At 43.1% G+C, this 23,182-nt stretch overlaps 1 protein-coding gene across 1 annotated transcript in view; it reads right to left on the bottom strand.

The window, feature by feature from the left end:
- The window catches only part of LOC143805671 (E3 ubiquitin-protein ligase RNF128-like), a 60,480-nt gene that overhangs the window by 3,625 nt on the left and 33,673 nt on the right, over positions 1–23,182 (bottom strand). Inside the window, exons 3-6 of the mRNA XM_077285211.1 lie at positions 15,736–15,807; positions 2,841–2,923; positions 933–1,029; positions 29–194 (exon numbers count right to left, since the gene is read on the bottom strand). Coding sequence (XP_077141326.1) covers positions 29–194; positions 933–1,029; positions 2,841–2,923; positions 15,736–15,807 — 418 coding nt within the window. The remainder of the gene's footprint in view (positions 1–28; positions 195–932; positions 1,030–2,840; positions 2,924–15,735; positions 15,808–23,182) is intronic.

Below are 23,182 nucleotides of genomic sequence, written 5' to 3'. Positions count from 1 at the left end.
AGGCTTACGTTATTACAAGGATACTCACATAGGCCATGTGGTTCTTCTGGAAGGTCTTCAAGACCTCGGACAGAGGCATATCCAGAAGATGCGTTGTCACTGCGGGTCTCCTCCTCCACCTGCATCGTAGTCTGCAGAATCTCACTAGATACAGAGGATATTGCCATAGTGGTGTCTGTCTCTTCTTCATCATCCTTACATTGAGAAGATGAGAAACACATTACCACAATGTACGCCTGGTTATATTCTTTACCAGCAGTAATGTTGTATATCTTCATTTTGTGTTTCTATCATTTTTTTTACCTTTTAAAAATGTTAACAGAAATATAATAAGGGGAAAGGGAGGGAGGAAAGAGATGCAAGTAATGATTTAATAGGGAGTAATTGGGATAGTAGGAAAGGATAATTAAGGGAAGGGAGAACCTAAATACGTAGCTCTTCTTTAGATGTGTAATACACTAACAAACATTGTTCTTTGATATATATACATAAACCTAAGAAAAATGTGTTTACTTTCATTAATTTAGCGGTAACCTAATATTTCATACAGAATAGAATTGTAACAAATCAGACTATGAATAGGAATGGTCCCATAATTCTCATTTGTTTAAAACTTTTCAAGAGGCATGGAAATATTTATAAGTTTTATGAAGTTAAATCTAGTTAATATTCGACACTGTAGGGACATTTGGTTTCTTCCAGAAGGCCGTGATTGAGTTCTTAAGCACTAGAAGTACATGGATCGACAAAGGTTTGCAAGTGGGGTTAATAGTCTCCATATCCAATGAAAGAAGGTCTACAAATACTATTGGACATTTCTGACCGTACACAAGAAATAAAGTTAAATTTAGAAAAACAAAAGCATGTAATGCATTTGGTCCATCAGAAAAAAAAAAAAAGTATAATATCAATTTAGTCTTGATGCGACTTACTGCAATTCCTAATGACTTCAGAATGTCACACTTGCACATTGGACATGTCCGGTGTTCCAGCAGCCAAGGATCAATGCAGTTCTTGTGGAAGAAATGGCTATTTAAAAAAAATAAAAAATAAGATACAGTTAAGCATCAGCTACTTTACTCTTAAAATATACATGTATTATTACTGTATGTAAGCAAATACACAACATAACTTTTGGAGGCGTCATCACTGTGGCCCCGAGACAGAGAAAGCAGTTCTCCATCTTCAAAAATGCCATCACATGAAGTTGCCTCCTCGTGGCCTTCGGTCCGCCGATCACTCGCATCCCAGCCATTGTGTAGCCGTGTATTGGACAACACTACCATGGCTCAGGGCAGGATGATGATTAGTACTTAATTGGGGATAATCGAGCTAATCATATTTTTGTAAAGTTTCCTAGTAAACAAGTAATAGGATTCATCTCCTTACCACCCTCATTCTGAAGCTGCCCTGATCCTTTGACTGTCTACTCTATAATTGAGTTAATAGAAACCATGATGCCAGTGTGGGCAGGCAACCAGCCAGTGCAGGACAAATGAGAAAATTCATGCTTTCGCTCCCAATCGTGCGGTTAAAGTGTTCCTGATCTAATAGAATCTAGTCCTCGATTGAATATGTGGACCGTGGGCACCGTGAAAGAATCAAGTTGATTATGCCAATGACACCCCTATCAAACTCGGATCCGAGTTTGCTCAGAATCTCAGCAGGGTGCGATCAGATTCTCTCTTGGCTGGCAGAACCGAAACATACTGCGAGGAGCAGATGGAGAACGAAATTTCTCCATCTTCTCAATTTTGCGAGTCTGTGGAAATCGGACTGGACTCATATCATTTGAGTGCAGTCTGATGTTTTCCACGTTCCCATAGTCTTGAATGGGTGAGCGTCTACCGATTTCAGTGTGAAATCGTTGCAGGTCGCTATAATTCTTAAAAACATCCAACACCACAGTGTCAACCATACCAAGGAATATCAGAAATAGACAAGTAGCACAATAAGACCAACAGAAGAAGCAACGGGCGAAACCCAGGGTTGAGTTGTTCTAGGGAGAGCTGCACATCTTTAAACTGATGGACTAGTTTTTAGTGATGAGCGAATATACTCGTTACTCGAGATTTCCCGAGCATGCTCGGGTGTCTTCTGAGTATTTTTTAGTGCTCGGAGATTTAGTTTTTCTTGCTGTAGCTGAATGATTTACATCTGTTAGCCAGCATAAGTACATGTGGGGGTTGTCTGGTTGCTAGGGAATCCCCACATGTACTTATGCTGGCTAACAGATGTAAATCATTCACCTGCGGCAAGAAAACAATCTCCGAGCACTAAAAAATACTTGGAGGACCCCCGAGCATGCTCGAGAAATCTCGAGTAACGAGTATATTCGCTCATCACTACTAGTTTTACTTCAGGTTTTTGAGTATAATAAACATGTCTAATTTGTTGGTGGCTTTACATCACATCGAGCTCCATTTGTAACATTAAGTAGTTCCGCGATGTCACTCTCTACCTCTAGGAACTGTACGATCAGCCGTAGCACAACAGGTACAACAAAGGGTGTGTGGTACTTGGTGGGAGAAGAGGTGAACACAGCATCATCTTTTACCCTGACTTCTCGGGGAATATTAGAGGGATAATGCCAACTTGAGAACAGAGTCTTCTATACTGTATGTCCCATCAGAATGGAATAGTAAATAGGAGATAATTTGCAGTTATGGGACACCCCTTATTTAACCCGAGAGGTCATTTAATAAATAAATAAATAGAGCTATAATCAGGCAATTTTCTGGACATTGAAAGTTACATTTTTTCCTGTGCATGATTTATTAAAAAAACTGTACAACTTTCAGTCTTATGTGAATACTTTCTCTGCTTCCATCACTACTTACTTGCATGTTAAGATGCGCACAACGTCATTTGCTTTGTATGCTTCAATACAAACAGCACAGCTATCACCATCCACCCCGAGCACCTGAGGGAGGAAGAAAAACAAATCCATGATGGTTAGAGGAGGACAATCGACTGAAAAATAATAATTCTGTATTGTATTTAAGATTTTTTATAACCCACAATAGTACATTAGGGTAACAAAGATTTTCCATAGGAAACAAGTTCATTGAAAAAAAAAAAATAAAATTATTGTTTTTGTATAAAGCCAAAAGGAAGGCTGAGAATATATATATATATATATATATATATATATATATATATATATATATATATATATATATATATATATACATATATACATACACACATACACACACACACGTATACACCGGATTAATAATAATAAGAATAAAATAAATCAAGCCCAAAACAAATTGCCAAAAAGAACCATTTACTTGAACATCCATGACATTTTTTTCCTTAAGGAAATTTGTCAACAGGACTTCACCTTCAAACTATTTATATGTACATGTAGCTCTTTCAAGACAAGTCCAGCAATACAATTACATGGAGAGTTGGTTCCTCCATTACTGAAAAAAAAAAAAAAATCAGCATTTTAATTGGTATGCAAATCAGGCTGAAGAGCCATTTTTAGATTGAAGACTGTCACTCCCGCTCTATTCCCCATCCAACGCTGCCTCCTCCTGCTGACTCACAGCTTCATTGCCTGAAGTCCATAGCATAGAGGCTGTCCGTCAAGAACAAGGAGGCAGCACTGGGCAGGTAGTAGAGCTGGAGTGACAGAGGCTTCAGATCTACAATAATCTTTCAACCTCATTTGCATATAAAATAAAAGCGGACTTCTCTGTAACGGAGTGAGCATGCAAAGGTATTGCTGGACTTGTTAAAAGCTCTATATGCGCATACAAATAGTCTGGAGGATGTATGATGCGGACTTTAAAATTATACATGTTGAGTTTTTCCTCTGTTTATCATCCTGAAAATGTAAAAGACTTGCTCTTTTAACCCTTTTACCCCCAAGGTGGTTTGCATGTTAATGACCAGGCCAATTTTTACAATTCTGTACAGTGTCACCTTATGAGGTCATAACTCTGGACCATCAACAGATCCTACTGATTCGGAAACTTCTCGTGACATTGTACTTCAGAATAGGTTTAAAATTTCTTCGACAGAACTTGCGCTTATTTAGGAAAAAAAATGAAAATTTGATGAAAATTTGAGAAATTTTGCAATTTTCAAACTTTGAATTCTTATACCCTTAAATCAGAGAGATGTAGCATACAAAATAGTTAAAAGGAACCTGTCAGCAGGATTATGCACAATAAAGTACAAAAAATATGTACTTTAGATCCAAATTTTTCTATTTTCACAATAAAAACAGGAAAAATATGGATCCCAAAACTTGTGCAATTTCTTCTGAGCATGAAGATACCCCATATGTGGGGGGAAACCACTGTTTGGGCGCAAGACAGAGCTTGGAAGGGAAGGAGCGCCATTTGACCTTTTGAATCCACAATTTACTGGAATAACTAGCGGACACCATGTCGCGTTTGGAGAACCCCTGATGTGCCTAAACAGTGAAAATCCACCACACGTGACCCCTTTTTGGAAACTAGACTCAATGAACTGATCTAGATGTGTGTTGAGCACATTGAACCCTCAGGCATTTCATAAAAGTTTATAACGTTGAGCCATGAAAATAATAAAATCACATTTTCCCCACAAAAATGTTATTTTAGCCCCAAATTTTGCATTTTCATAAGGGTAGCAGGAGAAATGGCTCCATACAATTTGTTGCGCAATTTCTCCAGAGTACGCCAACATCCCATATGTGAGGGAATACTACTGTTGAGGCACAGTGCAGAACTCAGAAGGGAAGAGGTGCCATATTGGAATTCAGATTTTTCTGCAATGGTTTGAGGGTGCCATGTCACAGTGGCAGAACCCCTGGGGTGTCAGAAAGACAGAAACCCCCTATATGTGAACTCATTTTGCAAACTACACTCCCCAATTAATTCATCTACGGGTGCAGTGATCATATTGACACAGCATGTGCCTCACTGAATTTTATACCATTGAGTGGGGAAGAAAGAATAAGTTACAGTTTTACCACTAAAATGTTGTTTTAGCCCCAAGTTTTTAATTTTTCCAAGAGCTAATAGGAATTTTTTTTTTACAACAGACTAAGGTCCATTTTTTACTAAGTGCGCAAATACCCTAAATCGGGAAATAATTTTCCGGCACAGTGCGAAGCTCAGAAAGGAAGGAGCGCCATACTATAGTGCAGATTTAACTTTTATGGTCTGCAGGTGCCATGACATTCTGGGAAAGCCCCTGAGTTCCAGAACAGCAGAACCCCCATAAGTGACAACATTTTAGAAACTGCACCCCTAGATGAATTCTTTGAGAGGTGCAGTGATCATATTGACACAACGGGTGTGTCACAGAATTTTATACCTTTGGGCTATGAAGAAAAAATAACTGCATTTTTACTACCAAAACTTTGTTTTAGTCCCCGATTTTATATTTTCACACAAGAATTGGGTAAAAATGGCACCATAATATGTCCCACAATTTTTACTCAACGTGGCAATACTCCATATGTGGCTGTACAGTACCTACTTAGCCATACGGTGAGACTCGGGAGGGACAGAGCGCCATTTGCCACCTGGAGCGCAGATTTTCCTAGAATAATTTGCAGACTCCATCTACAGAGCCCCTAAATGCTAGAAGAGCAGAAACCCCCCTCAAGTAACCACATTTTGAAAATTATACCCCTTGGGGGAATTTATCTACAGGTGTAGTGACAATTTTGACTCCATGGGTGTTTTCCAGAAACAAGCAGCAGTGGATATTGCAGAGTGAAAATTTCAAACCTGCCATTCTAGTAACCAGTATATTGTAGGGACTAGTATATTGTAGTGACCAGTACGTTATGCCCAGCTCATGCTTCTGGAGACACCTTTAAGTTAGGCAGGCTCTTATTACAGAAATGCCAAACGTGGACGCTATATGTGGTTTAGGTACACTGTGGTGCTCCAAAGGCAAGGGGGGGCATTTGGAAGAGCAGACTTTGCTGAGTTTCTTTTGAAGGGTTATTGAGCCATTTTGCTTTTCCAGAGCCTTTGTACTACCAGTAACGTGGAAGCCCCCTATATTTCCGTTAACAGATGACAGACCTGAGTGGGGACTTGCTTTTTTTTGTGGATTGATTTGAAGCTTTTATTGAAAACGTTTTACATAACGTTTGGAATCACATTTATTCGGCTCTTTATGCCGAGCACTTACTTTAGGGTTTCCTTTTAAATCTCTGAGTGACGCGATTCAGATGAAACCCCCGAGGGATCCATTCACTAGAATGAGGCAGTAGAGTTACTCTGGACTCAGTCTGGCCTCTGTTCAGCGCGGTCCTTTTCAGAAGTGCACAAAACTGGCAGATGACACTTTTATGCAATCCTAAAAAGACGGACACCACCAGATCACAGGTCAGACGAGTCCACAGTGCCTCCATCTGCCTCATTATAGGGAATCTTCCATCAAGGGAAGACGGAATCACGAATTTTTGGGAATCTTCCATTTGAATCACGCATTTCAGAGATTTACATGGAAACCCCGGTGTAAGCTCAATGCAGAGCCTTACTGCGATCTTTGAGAGGCAGAACTAACAAAACAGCAAGTGAAGAATTGGTTTCATTTAGCTTTATGCCGTTCGTGCAGCACAGGTGATCGGGCGACTTACTTTGGGTCGGTGCAATTACAGCGATACCAGATTTATGTTGGGTTTTTATGTTTGGCTGCTGTCGCACTAAAAAACATTTACTGCAAAAAAAAAAAACTTTTTTGCATCACCATATTTTGAGAGTTATAATTTTTCTATACTTTGTCCGACAGTCACGTTATGGCTTGTTTTTTGCGGGGCGAGCTGACGTTTTTATTGGTAGCATTTTTTCAGACATGACTTTTTAAATCGCTTTCTAGTCCGATATGTGCGGGGCAGAATGAACAAAAACCAGCAATTCAGGACTTTTTGGTTTGGGGGAGGGGGGGGGGGAATGTCATTCTGCGTATGGTAAAATTGATAAGTCTGCCTTATTCTTCGGGTCAGTACGATTGCAGCGATTCCCCAAATATATTGTTTCTTTATGTTTTGGCTCTTATGCACAAAAACTATATCTATATCTATATCTATATCTATATCTATATCTATATCTATATCTATATCTATCTATCTATCTATATATATATATATATATATATATATATACACACACAACATAATTATTCTTGGATCACTTTACTCTGAGCTATAACTTATTTTTCCACTGATGGAGCTGTATAGCAGGGGTTTGTTTTTTTGACGGACAAGACAACGTTTTCAGCGGTACCATGTTTGTTTTTTTATTGCTATTTATTCTACTTTTTGTTCAGCTGTATGATAAAACATTTTTTTTGCCTTGTTTATTTTTATGGTGTTTATTAAATGGGTTAACTAGTGGGACAGTTTCATAGGTTGGGTTGTTTTGGATGCAGCGATACCAAATGTGTACTTTTATTGTTTACATACTTTTCTTTCATAAACCACTTGAAAACATCAGGTCACCATAGTAATGATAGGGACCCAGCGCGACATTGTGGGGTCTCGATCCCAGAGCAGAGGGGCTGTCATCCCTCTGTCTGTTCCCAGAATGCTGCAATAAAGTTTGGTCACAGCATTTGGGGAGTTAAAGTGCTGGTAGCGGTGCGGGACCGCTCCTGGCACTTAGTGCCGGGTGTCAGCTGCCAGAATCAGCTGACACCCGGCGGCGATCGCACGTCTAATGTGGGAAAAGGGTTAATATTTTCTCTTTTCCATTACCAATAGGAAGAATGAGCTAGCTTGGCGACACTTGTGTGAGAATCTTAACGATTGTCAGCTCCCGTGGGGAAGGTTTTCTCCGTCACATGTACCAGTGTGCAATTACTTGTCCTTATTTAGTTCTCCGGGGATTAACATCTTATAAAACACACACAACTGTCAAGCACTGAATATATTACCGATGTACCAGAGTTCAGTTTGTCATGTGGCATCACCTTGTCTTAATGGTGCTTTTTCATAAGACTGCAATTGTTTGAGTTCCGGAAACTATTTTACAGTGAAAAAAAAAGTCCATTATGTCTGAGGCTACCCTACACTTTCTTAATAGCAAGTTATGCAATACAGGCTTGTTATTTCCTTTTATCAGCATTTATTGCATTAATGAGCCAAATAAAAATAAAAGTTATCTGAAATCTGATAAAATCCTAAAGGGTGAAGTTTTGCAAGCAGCATGAAACTAGTTGAGCAAGTCTTGAACAACAAGTGGCCCCTATGTGAATAGAGGAGATGCAAATCACTAGGGGATGGTTCGCTGAGGTCATAGAGAAGGAAAGCAGAGAACTGTGGAGGAAGCTTTCCTGTGGTGGCTCACTGCTCTTTTCCCTCTAGAAAAGCAGTGTTGTTGTTTACAAGTAAAAAATTATTTATATTCATTCACTCTTGATTTAGGTTTTGTTCTCACACTAGAAATTCAGCCTACGATAGGTCGTTTTTTTGTGAGGAGGGGATTTTGCCATGACTAGTAATATTTTCCAACAAAGAAAAGTTCATTTAATCAATAGATCTTGACATAAAAATAATTTTACACTATTGGATGCGTTTAAAAAAAAAAAAAAAAAAAAAATGTTCCAGTGCTGAGATAATCTTATAAATGTGCCCCTGCTGTGTACTGTGTAATGGCTGTGTCTGACCGTGCAGGAAAATGGTGTGATCATACCACAGCTCCTGGGCACAGGAGGATGCAAAAGAGGATACAGAAAAGACCATATGGGACTGCAGCTGATTCTTTAAAGTAAAACATTGTTTAAAATAAATAAATAAAAAATCAGCTGTGATCCCCTACGGTAATGTTTGTACATTCTCTTTTGCTTCCTCCTCTGCCGAGGAGATGTGGTATGATCAGACCATAGCCCTATATGGTTTGATCACATCCACAAAGATGCAATCAGCCAATATATTCCTTACAAGGACACCTTCCCACTGATGGGATCTGCGGGCGCTTCCCCAAATAAGTAACATCCATGCAAAATGTAGGAGTTAAAAGTGGCACTCACCGGCCTGTAAGGGTATGTTCAGGATTTGGTCAGGATTTTATGCAGGTAAAATCCTGACCAAATCTGCACCTGAGGTCACTGGCAGGTCACCTGCGTTGTCCTTGAGTTTTTTCTGCAATGTAAGGACATGCTGCGTTCTTAAAAGACGCGCCGCATGTGAGTTTTCTCGGGTGTGCCGCATGCGTCTGTTACTGCATAGTGGAGACAGGATTTCATGAAATCCCCTCCACTATGCTGTAACATCTGGACGCTGCGTTTTTTATGCATGCTGCTCAACGCGGTGTCAAAAACGCAGCGTTTCCTGAATGTGGACACATACCCTTAAAGCACTTACTCACAGAATATTAAAGCACATGGATGCTGGAGGATACGGGCAGCACGGAGGATGGATGCAGTTTTGGATCAAACTATGCGTCAACAGGTCCTGGTGCGTACCATACCTGGTGAAGCATAGTTTGACGCAAAATGTTCGTTGTCCTCCACGCTGCCCGTATCCTCCAGCATCCATGCGCTTTAATGTTCTGTGAGAAAAAGATTTATTCTACCTCGACCGCAGGATAATCCATATGGAGATTATCATCCTGTGCAAATGTATATCATTTTAGGATTTGAAAGAGGCTATAAATTGTACATCATTTTTATTAGGCTGCTTTTAGCACAGGAGGAGCTTAAAAAGGGGGATTATCCACTAAATGACAGCCCCTTATTAATTATAAGTTATTCTCACTCCCAGATCGGCTCCGCTCGGTGTAACAAGATCAAGTTCAACACTCAGCGGGGCGTCACACAAGCATTGCAGCCAATCAGCGGTCTATGATTGGCTGCAGCGTTCACATTTTGTCAGAGGTGAAGAAACGTTGTACATCCGGATTCATGAGTTAGGGGCTAACCTCCACCCGCTACTGATTGAAAGCTGTGCAAGGTAAGTATGTGCACACAAGTGTGGCCGGTGTACTCCAACTGGAGGGCCCAAAAAAATAAATAAATAAAATAATAATTTAAAAATGCAGAGAAGAATAAACCTATGCACTGCAATGAGAAAAAATTGACTTCTGAGCTTCTTTTAACCATTCGGGTCTAGTCACCAATCCATTCTTATGCAAATTGCCTCTTCAGAGAAAAAGAGGACTTGACTTCTAGAGTTCAATCCATTCTTATAACGCTCACAATTAATGCATAAAAATATAGGGAAAAAAAATTAAAAAAACGACACCGCAAAAAATTTCTGAAAGTGAAAAAAAAAAAAAAAAAAAAAAAAAAAGGATTGACAGCTTTTTCTTTAATTACAATACCCAATTTTTTTTTTCTTTTTATAAGGCTGTGAACTATACAGTATGTTCTATTGGGAGATTATTTTAGTTTGTAAATCCATGGTTAAATCCCCCATTGTTTTAGAACACAAAAATAACGTCATTTTCTTTTATTTATTAGCATTTGACTACTTTAAATATGAGCAGGTCATTTGCAGGTTTGTGGAGTCGGACCGTTGTAAGGCACGGACTTCACCAACTGACTTGGAACTGAATGTTCCACTTAGAATAGCCACGATTGACATTATGCTAAGAAATGTAGACCAATACCATGGTTAGGTGAGCTGTAGCTTTGTTGCATGAGTAATCCAGTTTTTGTACAGTCATCATTAGTTTGCATTGTGAGCTGAATGAAAAATAAATAAAGTCTTGTTTAGAATTAAAATACAAAAATTTGTAGTGATTTGCCGATTATATAGCATCGTGATTACTCGCTAATCCCGCCCCCTGCACAGTAGCTCTGCCCCCACGCCATTACCACACACAATCCCGCCCCCCAACCACATTACCACACACAATCCCGCCCCCCCACCACCACACAATCCTGCCCCCCACCACATCACCACACATAATCCCGCCCCCCACGACATCACCACAGATAATCCCACCCCTCCACCACACATAATCCCACCCCCCACATTACCACAGATAATCCCACCCCTCCACCACACATAATCCCACCCCCCACCACACAATCCCATCCCTCCACCACATAATCCCACCCCCCCCACCTAATCACCACACAATCCTGCCCCCCACCACATAATCCCATCCCTCCACCACATAATCCCGCCCCCCACCTAATCACCACACAATCCCGCCCCCCACCACACAATCCCATCCCTCCACCACATAATCCCACCCCCTTACCTAATCACCACACATAATCCCACCACATCACCAGATAATCCCGCCCCCCCACCACATTACCACACAATGCTTCGTCCCCACACATTACTACACGAGGCTCCGTCCCCACACATTACCACATGCAGCACTTCCTTTCTATGTAATTCAACCACTTCAGCCAAGGTAAACGTACATTTAATTGAATAATCACCAGCAGCGTTAATTAGATAGCAATGAGCGTGCCGAGCGTTAGCTGGCTGGAATCTGTATATATATATCTCGGCCTAGAGGGCATTTGTTTTCAATGGGATGTGGAGACAAAGCTGCTCCCATAAACCTTTGGCAGGTGGTTATCTAATAGAATATCAAAAGGATTCGGCATTTAAATTCAATCTGCCTGATCATTATGGTATGGTAGTCATTGGGTTACGCCAAAATTGCCAGCCTGGCCAACTCACCTTCTGGGCATGGAGATATTAAAGCTAAGAAATGCTTGTGCTTTTTTTTCCCAGTAAAGTGGCCTGATATCAGCAGGTTATATTTTTAATAGGGTGCAACGAAACAAGGGTGCAACGAAACAAGGGTGCAGCCTTTGGTTATTCATTTTTTTTGGTAGGGTACCTAATCTATATACTGTACAATGAAAACACACCAAACTAGGATTACAAAAGGCAACGAAAACAATAGAAACGGTGCTTTAGGGCATTTGTGGATAGGGTGTAACCTTAGTGACCCAGGCGTAGTTCTTGTCGCAGTTATTATTGGAGCAGATATTGGTCACATCATGTACTGTGTTGTGTTTCACTGCACCAAGAAGCTAAATCTATCTGATCCACTAAACTGCGTAATGACTCCGCTCACGTTCACCTCGGCTATCACTGCACAGGTCATAGTGCTGGGGATACAGTTTCCTCCCCATGTAAAACAGGTGTCCAGAAATCTGAGCATTGTGGTTTTTGTTAGAATTCATGTCAGAAAATGTAGCAATGTCTATAGGTGAAATGTACACACTAGTTTCAATCCGTAAATGTAAAATAAGTTTATGGGATATGGAAATCTGGAAACAAAACCAGAATTCTCCAACACAAAGATACAGTAACAGGCTTCACTTGCCATTGACCCATCATGAATACTTGCCAACATGCATTTTAGAGACTTAGAAGAGATAGCTTAGGGTAGGTAAACTGAGCACTTAAACGGATAGAAGTTTGTGATCAAATCCTATTGCAACTTTGATCTCCAAGCAGATTTTGCAGCCATCCTCCACATAGTCATTGGTCACAGTTATACTATATACAGGGCCGTATTTAGAGTTTCTGCTGCCCTAGGCACTTTTAGCGCTGCCCCCCCATTGGTGAGTATGACACTATCGGCAGTGACTTTGGCAAGAATCGCTGTTGCGAAAATAGCCTTTTGCAGCAGATCGGGCAGTTTTTTTGCATCTGCCACGTAACGGATCACTTACAACGGATCACTTACGGCAACACTGCGCTTGGCTTCATTCATTCCCTATGGGATTTGCGGCACTTGCTGTGATCTGGCAAATGCGGTACCATACCTCCCAACTCTTGAAGGGAAAGAGGTATAAAGGTTGCGGCGCACGTAGTGCGCCGCGGCAAATTTTAGGCCACGCCTCTGACCACACCCATTTCACAACTAGTCACACCCATATCCAAGTCCCACCCACACCCATTTAGCACTGCTGATCACAACTGTTTCATATACAATAATTATAACCAAAAAAATATGGCCACACATGATGCTCCATACACTGTATAATGACCGCACATGATGCTCCATACACTGTATAATGACCGCACATGATGCTCCATACACTGTATAATGACCGCACATTATGCTCCATACACTGTATAATGACCGCACATGATGCTCCATACACTGTATAATGACCGCACATGATGCTCCATACACTGTATAATGACCGCACATGATGCTCCATACTGTATAATGGCCACACATGATGCTCCATACTGTATAATGGCCACACATGATGCTCCATACTGTATAATGACCGCACATGATGCTCCATACTGTATAATGACCCCACATGATGCTCCATACACTGTATAATGACCGCACATGATGCTCCATACACTGTATAATGACCGCACATGATGCTCCATACTGTATAATGGCCACACATGATGCTCCATACTGTATAATGGCCACACATGATGCTCCATACTGTATAATGACCGCACATGATGCTCCATACTGTATAATGACCCCACATTATGCTCCATACACTGTATAATGACCGCACATGATGCTCCATACACTGTATAATGACCGCACATGATGCTCCATACACTGTATAATGACCGCACATGATGCTCCATACACTGTATAATGACCGCACATGATGCTCCATACACTGTATAATGACCGCACATGATGCTCCATACTGTATAATGGCCACACATGATGCTCCATACTGTATAATGACCACACATGATGCTCCATACTGTATAATGACCGCACATGATGCTCCATACTGTATAATGACCGCACATGATGCTCCATACTGTATAATGACCGCACATGATGCTCCATACTGTATATTGGCCACACATGATGCTCCATACTGTATAATGACCACACATGATGCTCCATACTGTATAATGACCCCATATGATGCTCAATAGTGTATAATGTCGCCCTCCCATCTTGTATGCATGGCTCACCTTCCTCCCATCCCATATGCATGGCTCATATCCCCCCGCGTATGCATGGCTCATAATTCCCCCCCCCCCGTATGCATGGCTCATATCCCCATATGCATGGCTCATAATTCCCCCCCACCTCCTGTATGCATGGCTCATAATTCCCCCCTGTATGCATGGCCTATATCCACCCCCCTGTATGCATGCCTCATATCCCCCTATGCATGGCTCATAATTCCCCCCCCTGTATGCATGGCTCATATCCGCCCCCCTGTATGCATGGCTCATAATTCCCCCCCCTGTATGCATGGCTCATATCCCCCTATGCATGGCTCATAATTCCCCCCCACCTCCTGTATGCATGGCTCATAATTCCCCCCCCCCCTGTATGCATGGCTCATAACCCCCCCACCTCTTGTATGCACAACTCATATTCCCCCTATGCATGGCTCATCACTCCCCCCTCCCCCCCCATGCATGGCTCATCACTCCCCCCTCCCCCCCCCATGCATGGCTCATCACTCCCCCCTCCCCCCCCCATGCATGGCTCATCACTCCCCCTCCATGCATGGCTCATCACTCCCCCCCCATGCATGGCTCATCACTCCCCCTCCTCCCCCCCCCCCATGTATGGCTCATCACTCCCCCTCCTCCCCCCCCATGCATGGCTCATCACTCCCCCCTCCCCCCTCCCCCCCCATGCATGGCTCATCACTCCCCCCTCCCCCCCCATGCATGGCTCATCACTCCCCCTCCTCCCCCCCCATGCATGGCTCATCACTCCCCCTCCTCCCCCCCCCATGCATGGCTCATCACTCCCCCCTCCGCTCCTTCTCCCATGGCACGGGCGGCTTACCGTCCTCCTTCAATCCCCCCTGTCCTCTGTCCCTCATACTCACCTGTCAGCTGTCTCACACCAAGCGGGCGCGCCGACGGCGACATCCCTCCGGCTCTCTGTCCCGACTCCCGGCGCACAGGCGCAGGCTCGCAGCTCCTTCTTCCTGCGTGAGCAGTCACGTGATACCGCTTCATTAAGGCTCATGAATATGCGCATATTTATGAGCCTTAATGAGCGGTACCACATGACCGCTCACTCAGGACGCGCTACAGAAGCTGAGACCAGGCATCGCTGGAGCAAGGTGAGTATCGTCTTCAAGGAGGGCGGGGGGAGGCGGGGGGGGGCGTCGGTCGGAGGGTGGGTGGGAGGCTGGTCCTGGGGGGGGGCTGGGGGGGGCGGGGGTTGGGGCGGTCGGGAGGTGGGAAAAAAAAAAAAAAACCTTGCTCACTTGCTCTGGTGCCGCCCCCCGCATCGTCCCCGCCCTAGGCACGTGCCCTCGGGTGCCTAGTGGCAAATACGGCCCTGACTATATACAGTTTATAATGTAGGTCATGCACCCAGAGCTCCTGAGAGCAGACTCAAGCCCCCACATGTAATAGTTAGGTGTTGGTTTAATGAGCAGCTGACTCAACTATTTGACCAACACAGGAACTCTTCGCTCGGTCAAGTGCTTCTACATTGGCAGTGGCTCGCTCATAGATATACACACTTTGGCGATGGCTTAAACAAAAGGATTGGCAGTCTGAAGTAGGACATGCTGGATCCTTCTCTCCCCTGACATCATCTGTTGGGGAAAAGTTGGGAAAACCACACAAACATTTGACTATCGCCTGATACTGCCAATGTGATCGGAACCTTCTATTTGGAAGCCAAATACCAACATGAGGAAAATACAAATAAAATTTTATAAAGAACATTACCATAAGTTTCTAGATTGGAACCCTGCGTGATTAGAGATCACGTGGATAGTGTTTGAATTATTGAACAAAACCCTTGCTCTCAGGATATGGAAATGTTAATGACATTTTCCCACGATATTGGAAGTTCATCCAGCTAACATTACCTTATCTCCTTGTTTGATGGTGCGCAGCTCCAGTCGGCCAATTGCATTCTTGGCTTCATCTTTCAGCTTTCTCTGTAACAATAAAGCAAAGCATAGTAGTTAAAAATGGAGCTGAACATTTCATACCGACAAAGGTTTATACATCCAAGATGGTAGAAAACACACTCACACCCCAAAGCATCTTCCCTAGCTACACAACTTAACATGGGGTTGTTGCAATGTAGGAACTGTAGAGAATTGAATGGTGCCTTATGTCAGAGGAGAACTGTTACACCGATTACTAAGCTTTTTATGGTTATAATAAATTTGCAATGAAAAATTTATAGGTTTTATCATCTCCGAAGGATATTCTGTGGATTGGGAGTGAATGTAATTTGGAGTACCAAGCATCTTTAATCTTCCTAGAAATTTAGTAACAGCTTATTATCAATACAACTTGTCTGGAATAATGTCATCTCTTAAAGGGAACCTGTCAGCAGGATTGTGCACAGTAACCTACACACAGGTCAGGTTGGCGCCATTATACTGACTAAAACGATCCCTTGGTTGATGAAATCCATCTTGTGGTTGTTTCTTAATCTTTATTTGCAGTTAATGATATGATCGTGCCCTAAGGCGGGGTTGGGGTATGTGCTGCTCTCATATATTCATAACGCAGACTGCTGACAGGTCACTGATCCCTCACTGACCTGCACCCCTACTTTGCATAATGAATATATGTACATGGTGAGAAAAAAAGAAAAAAAACCAAAAAAAAAAAAAACCACTGACACAGGAGGTAAGTCGCTCCCGCAGCGTATAGCACTGAGCTGCGGTGAGAAAGTTCTCACGCAGCAGTGGTGCCGTAAGTGAGAGCATCGGAGCTGATCAGCTGATGAACTCCAGTGAACTCTCTCAGCTCAGTGATACTGTGGGAGCGATTACCTCCTGTCAGTGTATTGCCGGCAGCCGGCTAGAGCAGTCATCTCCCGATGTGAATGTTCTACAAGCGAGATCACCGTGGGACACTCGGGATTACGTGGACTAAGGCAGACAGGCGAGTATATGGTGGTATATTTTTTATTTTTTTTCTAGGAAACATGGGCATTGGGCGTTAAGGCGAGTATATGTTTTTTTCTTTTACTTTACATTTTTGTTATAGGAGACGAGGACATAGGGGATTTTGTGTTTGGTGAGTATAATGTGTTTTTTATTTGAATATGTATGTAATTTACGGTAACTTTTTTTTTTTTTTTTTTTTTTAAAGTGTGAGCACAGGAATCGGCGACTCCTGCCATAGCTGTCATCAGTGACAGCAGATGTAGGCTGATCGGAGAATTAGTAGTCATCAGCTCATGCCTGCTGACCTGCGGAAAGCGTTTTACCACCGTTCAGTCACAGCTGCGGAGTCACGCTGACATCTGACAGCATGACCCCGTAGCACTCTGACTGAAGGTCTTACCGATGGTAGTGTTAGCGCTGATAAGGACCACCGCACCGGTGTTTGCCACGCTGTCACACAGATGACAGCAGGGGAGATACCATAGGAAGCCCGTAAAAAACGCAAACAAAAACTCAGCAAACCTTTTTACACCTGCATTTTTGCTGTGGATTTGACTGACTCAGTTGAAGTAAATGGGTGAAAAACGCTGTAGAAATGCACAAAGAAGTGGCATGCTGCAAAAAAACCCAAAAACATTGTAAATACTTAAGGAAATATTCTGATCATGTGCACACCACCAGGATTGTCATTGAATTAGCTTGCATAAGTATTCCATAGCATTTTATGGCCTATTTCCATGTGGGAAAACACCAAAAAAAACGCACCGTGTACACATAGCCTAAGGTGGTTCAAAAGAAACCCCTTGCTTATCATACATAATTGATGGGTAGAGACCGGTTACAGATTTTGCTTTGGGACAATGAAGGGGAAGGAAGCTCAGCGCAAGAAAAAAAACAAAAAAAAAAAAAAAAAAAAAAAAAAATCTAAATTTGTAAAATAAATTATAAAAAATTATGGAAGGATTTTCCTTCAAACATTAATAACATGGGATGCTGACTGGTTCCATAAATTCAATTGTATCCACTAGCTTAGGGGTTTCTCTAGAATATTAATAAGAGAAAACACAGTTGAAACCAGAAGTTCACATACTCTATATAAAAAGACACATGCATGGTTTTCTCAGTATCTGAAATGAAAGAAACAAACAAAACCCCTGGCTGGACATTTAACTCCCTCCAGCCACACCCTTGAGGTGGAAATATGGCGAGTAGGTATCCCGCCCATCTCTTGCCTACTCATCGAAACCCAGACCCTGGACACAACCGATTTATTCTCAGCACATATCATGCTGGAGGGCAACTTATGGGTTTCACATCACGCAGGAACAACACACATCTCCCCTCACATACGACTCCAGTAATCCTGTCACAATACCCAGAAAAATCCTGAGCATTCACTAAATAATCAACCAGCACCATTCTTTGATTTAATGTGGGCCTTAACTTTAAAGAGTAGAAGCACTGTGTTCAGTGTGAAACGGCTGTCGTCCATCTTGCACATATCCCTGCACCCCCTGCCTGCCACCTGCCACTTATTTGATGACATAAAGGACTGAATTTTTTCAAAGAAATGGTGAGTACCGCTTTTTTCTCATACTTGCAACATGGACTTGGAATACGTATCACCATTTGTAAAGAAATACAGGTGGTGTTCAACAAGATAACTCATGTGCAGTACCTTCTCTCCATAGGAAGTGGTATGTTGCCTTGGACATTCTAATGTATTGAATTCTTAACTTAAAGGTGGTTATACTACCCAACCAATGGCGATAAATGACTGCCGAGCAATACATATTTGCCAATTGGGGGTCATTTAATATCCCAGAATGATCAGCAACAGATCATGCAGTCCGTTCAGCTGCCAATGATCTTCCCAGCATGGGTCACATTTACACACACAACGATGATGCGCTGTCGAGAATTAAGATCTTTTAAAGTTATCCAAAAGATCATTTCACCCAATGAATGAGCATTTTGCTTGTACATTGGATGATATTCTATGTAAACAGGCTGACTACCAAGATGTGTCCCAAGGAACGCTCATTCACAAAACTCGTATAGTACAAGTGCACCTTTCCACCACATCTTGTTTATTGCCCTCTGGCCCGAGTCTGACATCAATCTCTACACCTTTCATTGTTTTCCTGTCCGATAAACCAGTTGACATTAAATAAAACCATTTAAACAGCGCTAGATTAGCTGTATTTCGGTACAGGTTTATCAGTGTGTATTATACAGGCATATGTGCATGAATGTACAGCTTCTTCCAGGTACAGCAGAGGTCATTCTCACTCTTCGCTTTGGTAGCAGACACTCAAACATGGAAGATTTGATAGAAGTGGGTAACTTGTCCAGTTGTGTCATTTCACGTGTAGGCACAAGAAAACTATAGACGCTAAATACAAGGTAATCTCATAGAGCTACGGAGATCATTTTTCACAAGGTCCGGTCAATGCTGGGTATGTCATTAACATCTGGGTTCTACAGTTATCGGCATCTTTAAACACACATAACTTTTCGGTCCCCATTGCATTAGCTCTGCCAGGGCCTCTGTATCACAGAACATTTTGGGTTGTGCAAAAAAACACAAACACTTTACACTGGCAAAAATGACATGTTATTGAATTAGACTAGCAGGCTTAGCCACATCCCATCCTACCAATGTTCTGCCCATTTTAGCAAAGTTACCCGGGGCTGGCGTGAAAACGCCAGATTAAGGTATTTTATTGGACCCAAAAGATTTTAAAATGTAATGTTTATAGTCAGTATGCAGCCAGCAGAGAAAGCAACTGTACATTGCTTTAATACTTAACTCTTTGTGGGACAATAAGCTCAATGTATAAAGCACACCATAACAAGATTGGGAACTAACTACGAGCAAATTAATACCCAAGAATTATTATCCCAAATCAAATGCTTTCCAGTTCACACATTATCATTGGGGGAAAGTTATGAGTTATAGGGGACCTAAATGGGCAAAATCAACTGGAGCAACTGACTCATGGGAATACCAGGACAGAGCGACTTCAGATGATCGCAGCATCTGGTGATAAAGACTAGGGTTAAGCGAAACGGATGGGACAAATTAAAAAAAAAAAAAAAAAAAAAAAAAAAAAAAAAAAAAAAAATCGCCGACTTTCGGCAAAGTCGGGTTTCATGAAACCCGACCCGATCCTAGTGTGGGATCGGCCATGAGGTCAGCGATCTTCGCGCCCAAGTCGCGTTTCATATGACGCATTCAGCGCCATTGCTCAGCCAATGAAGGAGGACGCCGAGTGTGGGCAGCGTGATGACATAGGTCTCGGTCCCCACCATCTTAGAGAAGGGCATGACAGTGATTGGCTTGCTTTCTGCGGTGTCACAGGGGCTATAAAGGGGAGTGCACGCCGACCGCCATCTTACTTCTGCCGATCTTAGCATAGGGAGAGGTTGCTGCAGCTTCATCAGAATAAGGGATATAGTTAGGGAGGGAAGATTAACCCCCAAACCGCTTGTGCTGTAGCGATTTCCATTGTCCAACACCACCTTTTTTTGCAGGGACAGTGGAGGCTATATCTTTGTGCATCAGCTCTGTAGCTTATTAGGCTGCCTTATAAGGGCTCCTGTTAGCTGCATTGCTGTTGCACGCTGCTGTGCAAACCAACTGCTTTTTTAAAAGCAAAAATCCTGTTGCTCCTTTCTGCACAGTTATCTTGTTTATTGTCCACACTTGTGTGCAGCAGTCCTTTATTGCTGCCATACTTGTCCTGAGATCATGTAAGGAGATTGAAGTTGTACTACAGTCCTTGTATTTTTTTCATATTTCTTCCAGCCACTTTCTGCCACTTACATTGTGTTGTGTTATACACTGGGCCTGAGTTTTGGTTCAGTCTCCCCCCCAAAAAAGGGAGATTCAAATTGTCACAAAGTGGATATACGTCAGTTTGTTAGTTTGTCATATATCAGCCAGCCACGTTCTACCACTTACATTGTGTTGTGTTTATACTGGGCCTGAGTTTTGGTGCAGTCTCCCCCCAAAAAAAGGGAGATTCAAATTCTCAACAAGTTTATATATACCTTCTACCTTGTTTTACAGTACCATATAACGGTTGTTATTTTGGTTAGATTTTCACAAAAATGAGGAAGTCTGGTGGAAGAGGCCGTGGGTGGTCGGTGCCAGCTGGTACTGATGGTGGTGGTGTTGGTGGTGGAGCATCTGGTGGTAGTGGGAAAAGCAAAATAGCACCTAAGGCTGGAGGTGTTGAGCCAGCGTCATGGTCTGGCTACACAAGGCCTCAAAGGCTCCCTTATCTGGGAGTAGGAAAGCAGCTTTTAAAGCCGGAGCAGCAGGAAAAAGTTTTAGCTTTCCTTGCTGACTCAGCCTCTAGCTCTTTCGCCTCCTCTTCAGAAAGTTCCAAATATAAAAGCAGCGAGTCGTCAGTGGATGCTCCATGTCAGGACAAGACGTTTCCTTGTGTCCTTCACCCAAACCAAAAGTGAAGGATGCGTCAGGCAGGACACTACAGGTTACTCCATGGAGCTCTTTACACATACCATGCCTGGGTTAGAAATGGAAATTGTTATCTGCCCATTACAAGATGAATCGGTCATGGAGTGCACTGATGCACAGCCACAGCTAGATTATTATGCTGTTCCATTGACTCAAATCACTACATTGCCCTCGCAGTGTACTGAGCCAGAATCTGACCCTGATGAGACTACGGTGCCCCGTCCCGAACGCTATAGCACCTTACACGGTGACACAGAGGAAGGTGCACATGACATTGAAGAGGAGGTGATCGATGACCCAGTTGTTGACCCAGATTGGCAGCCATTGGGGGAAGAGGGTGCTGCTGCCAGCAGCTCAGAAGCGGAGGAGATGATCCGCAGCAGCCATCTACATCGCACAGCTGTCACCTGTCAGGCCCGTATGAAGCCAAAACGTTTGTCAAAAACAAACAGTTTAAGGACAGCGTGGCCATCCGGTGAAAGTAGCACAGCATGCAATGCCTGAAAAGGTATTCCATAGTAGGAAGAGTGCAGTGTGGCAATTTTTTAACCAAGATCCGAATGATCAGTTCAAAGTTATCTGTAAGAAATGCTCAAAGACCTTTAGCAGAGGGAAGAATCTCCAAAATTGAAATACAACATGCATGCTTAGACATTTAACCAGCATGCACTGTAAGCCTGGACTAACTACCAAACCGTCCCGTACCATGGTGCACCTGCTCAGAATGAAGGTAGTCAGCAACGCTACATTGCTTCCCTCACTGTAAACCCACCGGTTAGGACACCACCAGCAGCAAATGTGGAGGTATCGTTGCAAGGCCAAAGCAGTCAGGGAATCAAGGTTTTTGGTAGGAAACACTGTATGTGGGCCAACATCAAGAATACAGTCACCAACCCTCTCTCAATCCGCCATGTCCACCACCACCACCGCTAGTTCCACCATATGCAGCTCTCCAGTCCCAGCTCACCCTACAAGAGACTCTCGTTAGGAAAAGAAGTACTCATCCTCTCATCCGCGTACACAGGGTTTGAACACCCACATTGCTAGACTAATCTCGTTAGAGATGATGCCCTACCGGTTGGTTGAAAGCGAAGCTTTCAAAGCCCTGATGGCCTACGCAGTACCACGCTATAACCTACCCAGTTGGCACTTCTTTGCGAGAAAAGCCATCCCAGCCCTCCACCAGCATGTCAAAGACCGCATTGTCCATGCACTGAGGCAATCAGTCAGTGGAAAGGTGCACCTCACAACAGATGCATGGACCAGTAGGCATGGCCAGGGACGTTACGTGTCCATCACGGCGCACTAGGTTAATGTGGTGGATGCAGGGTCCACAGGGGACAGCCATAGTGGGACAGTTCTGCCTAGCCCATGGTCTAGGAAACAGTTGGTTGTAGACGTTCGCCACCCCTCCTCCTCCTCCTCCAGAAGCGAAAGCTCGTCCATAGAGCGCAGTCGCACGAGCACTCCATTTGCAGCTGCAGTGTTGCACACGAGGTGTCCCATTATCAAACAGCTAGTGGTAAGCGTCAGCAGGCTGTGTTACAAATGGAAGTGTTTGGGCGACAACAGACACACCGCGGAAGTACTGGCCGAGAACCTGCAGCAAGAAACTCAGTCATGGCTGGGCAGTGTACATCTTGAGGCAGGCAAGGTAGTCAGTGATAACGGAAGGAATGTTATGGCTGCCATAGCCCTTTCAGAACTGAACACATACCTTGCCTGGCTCACACCTTGAACCTGGTGGTGCAGTGCTTCCTGAAAAATTATCCGGGGTTACCAGCCATGCTCCTGAAGGTGCGAAGACTTTGCTCGCACATCCGCCGGTCGCCCGTACACTCCAGCCGTATGCTGAAACATCAGCGATCGCTGAATCTTCCCCAGCGCCGCCTAATAATCGACGTTGCAACAAGGTGG

This window comes from Ranitomeya variabilis, chromosome 2 (genome assembly GCF_051348905.1).
Source record: "Ranitomeya variabilis isolate aRanVar5 chromosome 2, aRanVar5.hap1, whole genome shotgun sequence".
NCBI classification, from domain to species: domain Eukaryota; kingdom Metazoa; phylum Chordata; class Amphibia; order Anura; family Dendrobatidae; genus Ranitomeya; species Ranitomeya variabilis.
Note: the sequence above shows the minus strand (reverse complement) of the source record. Positions and strands in the feature narration are given on the sequence as shown.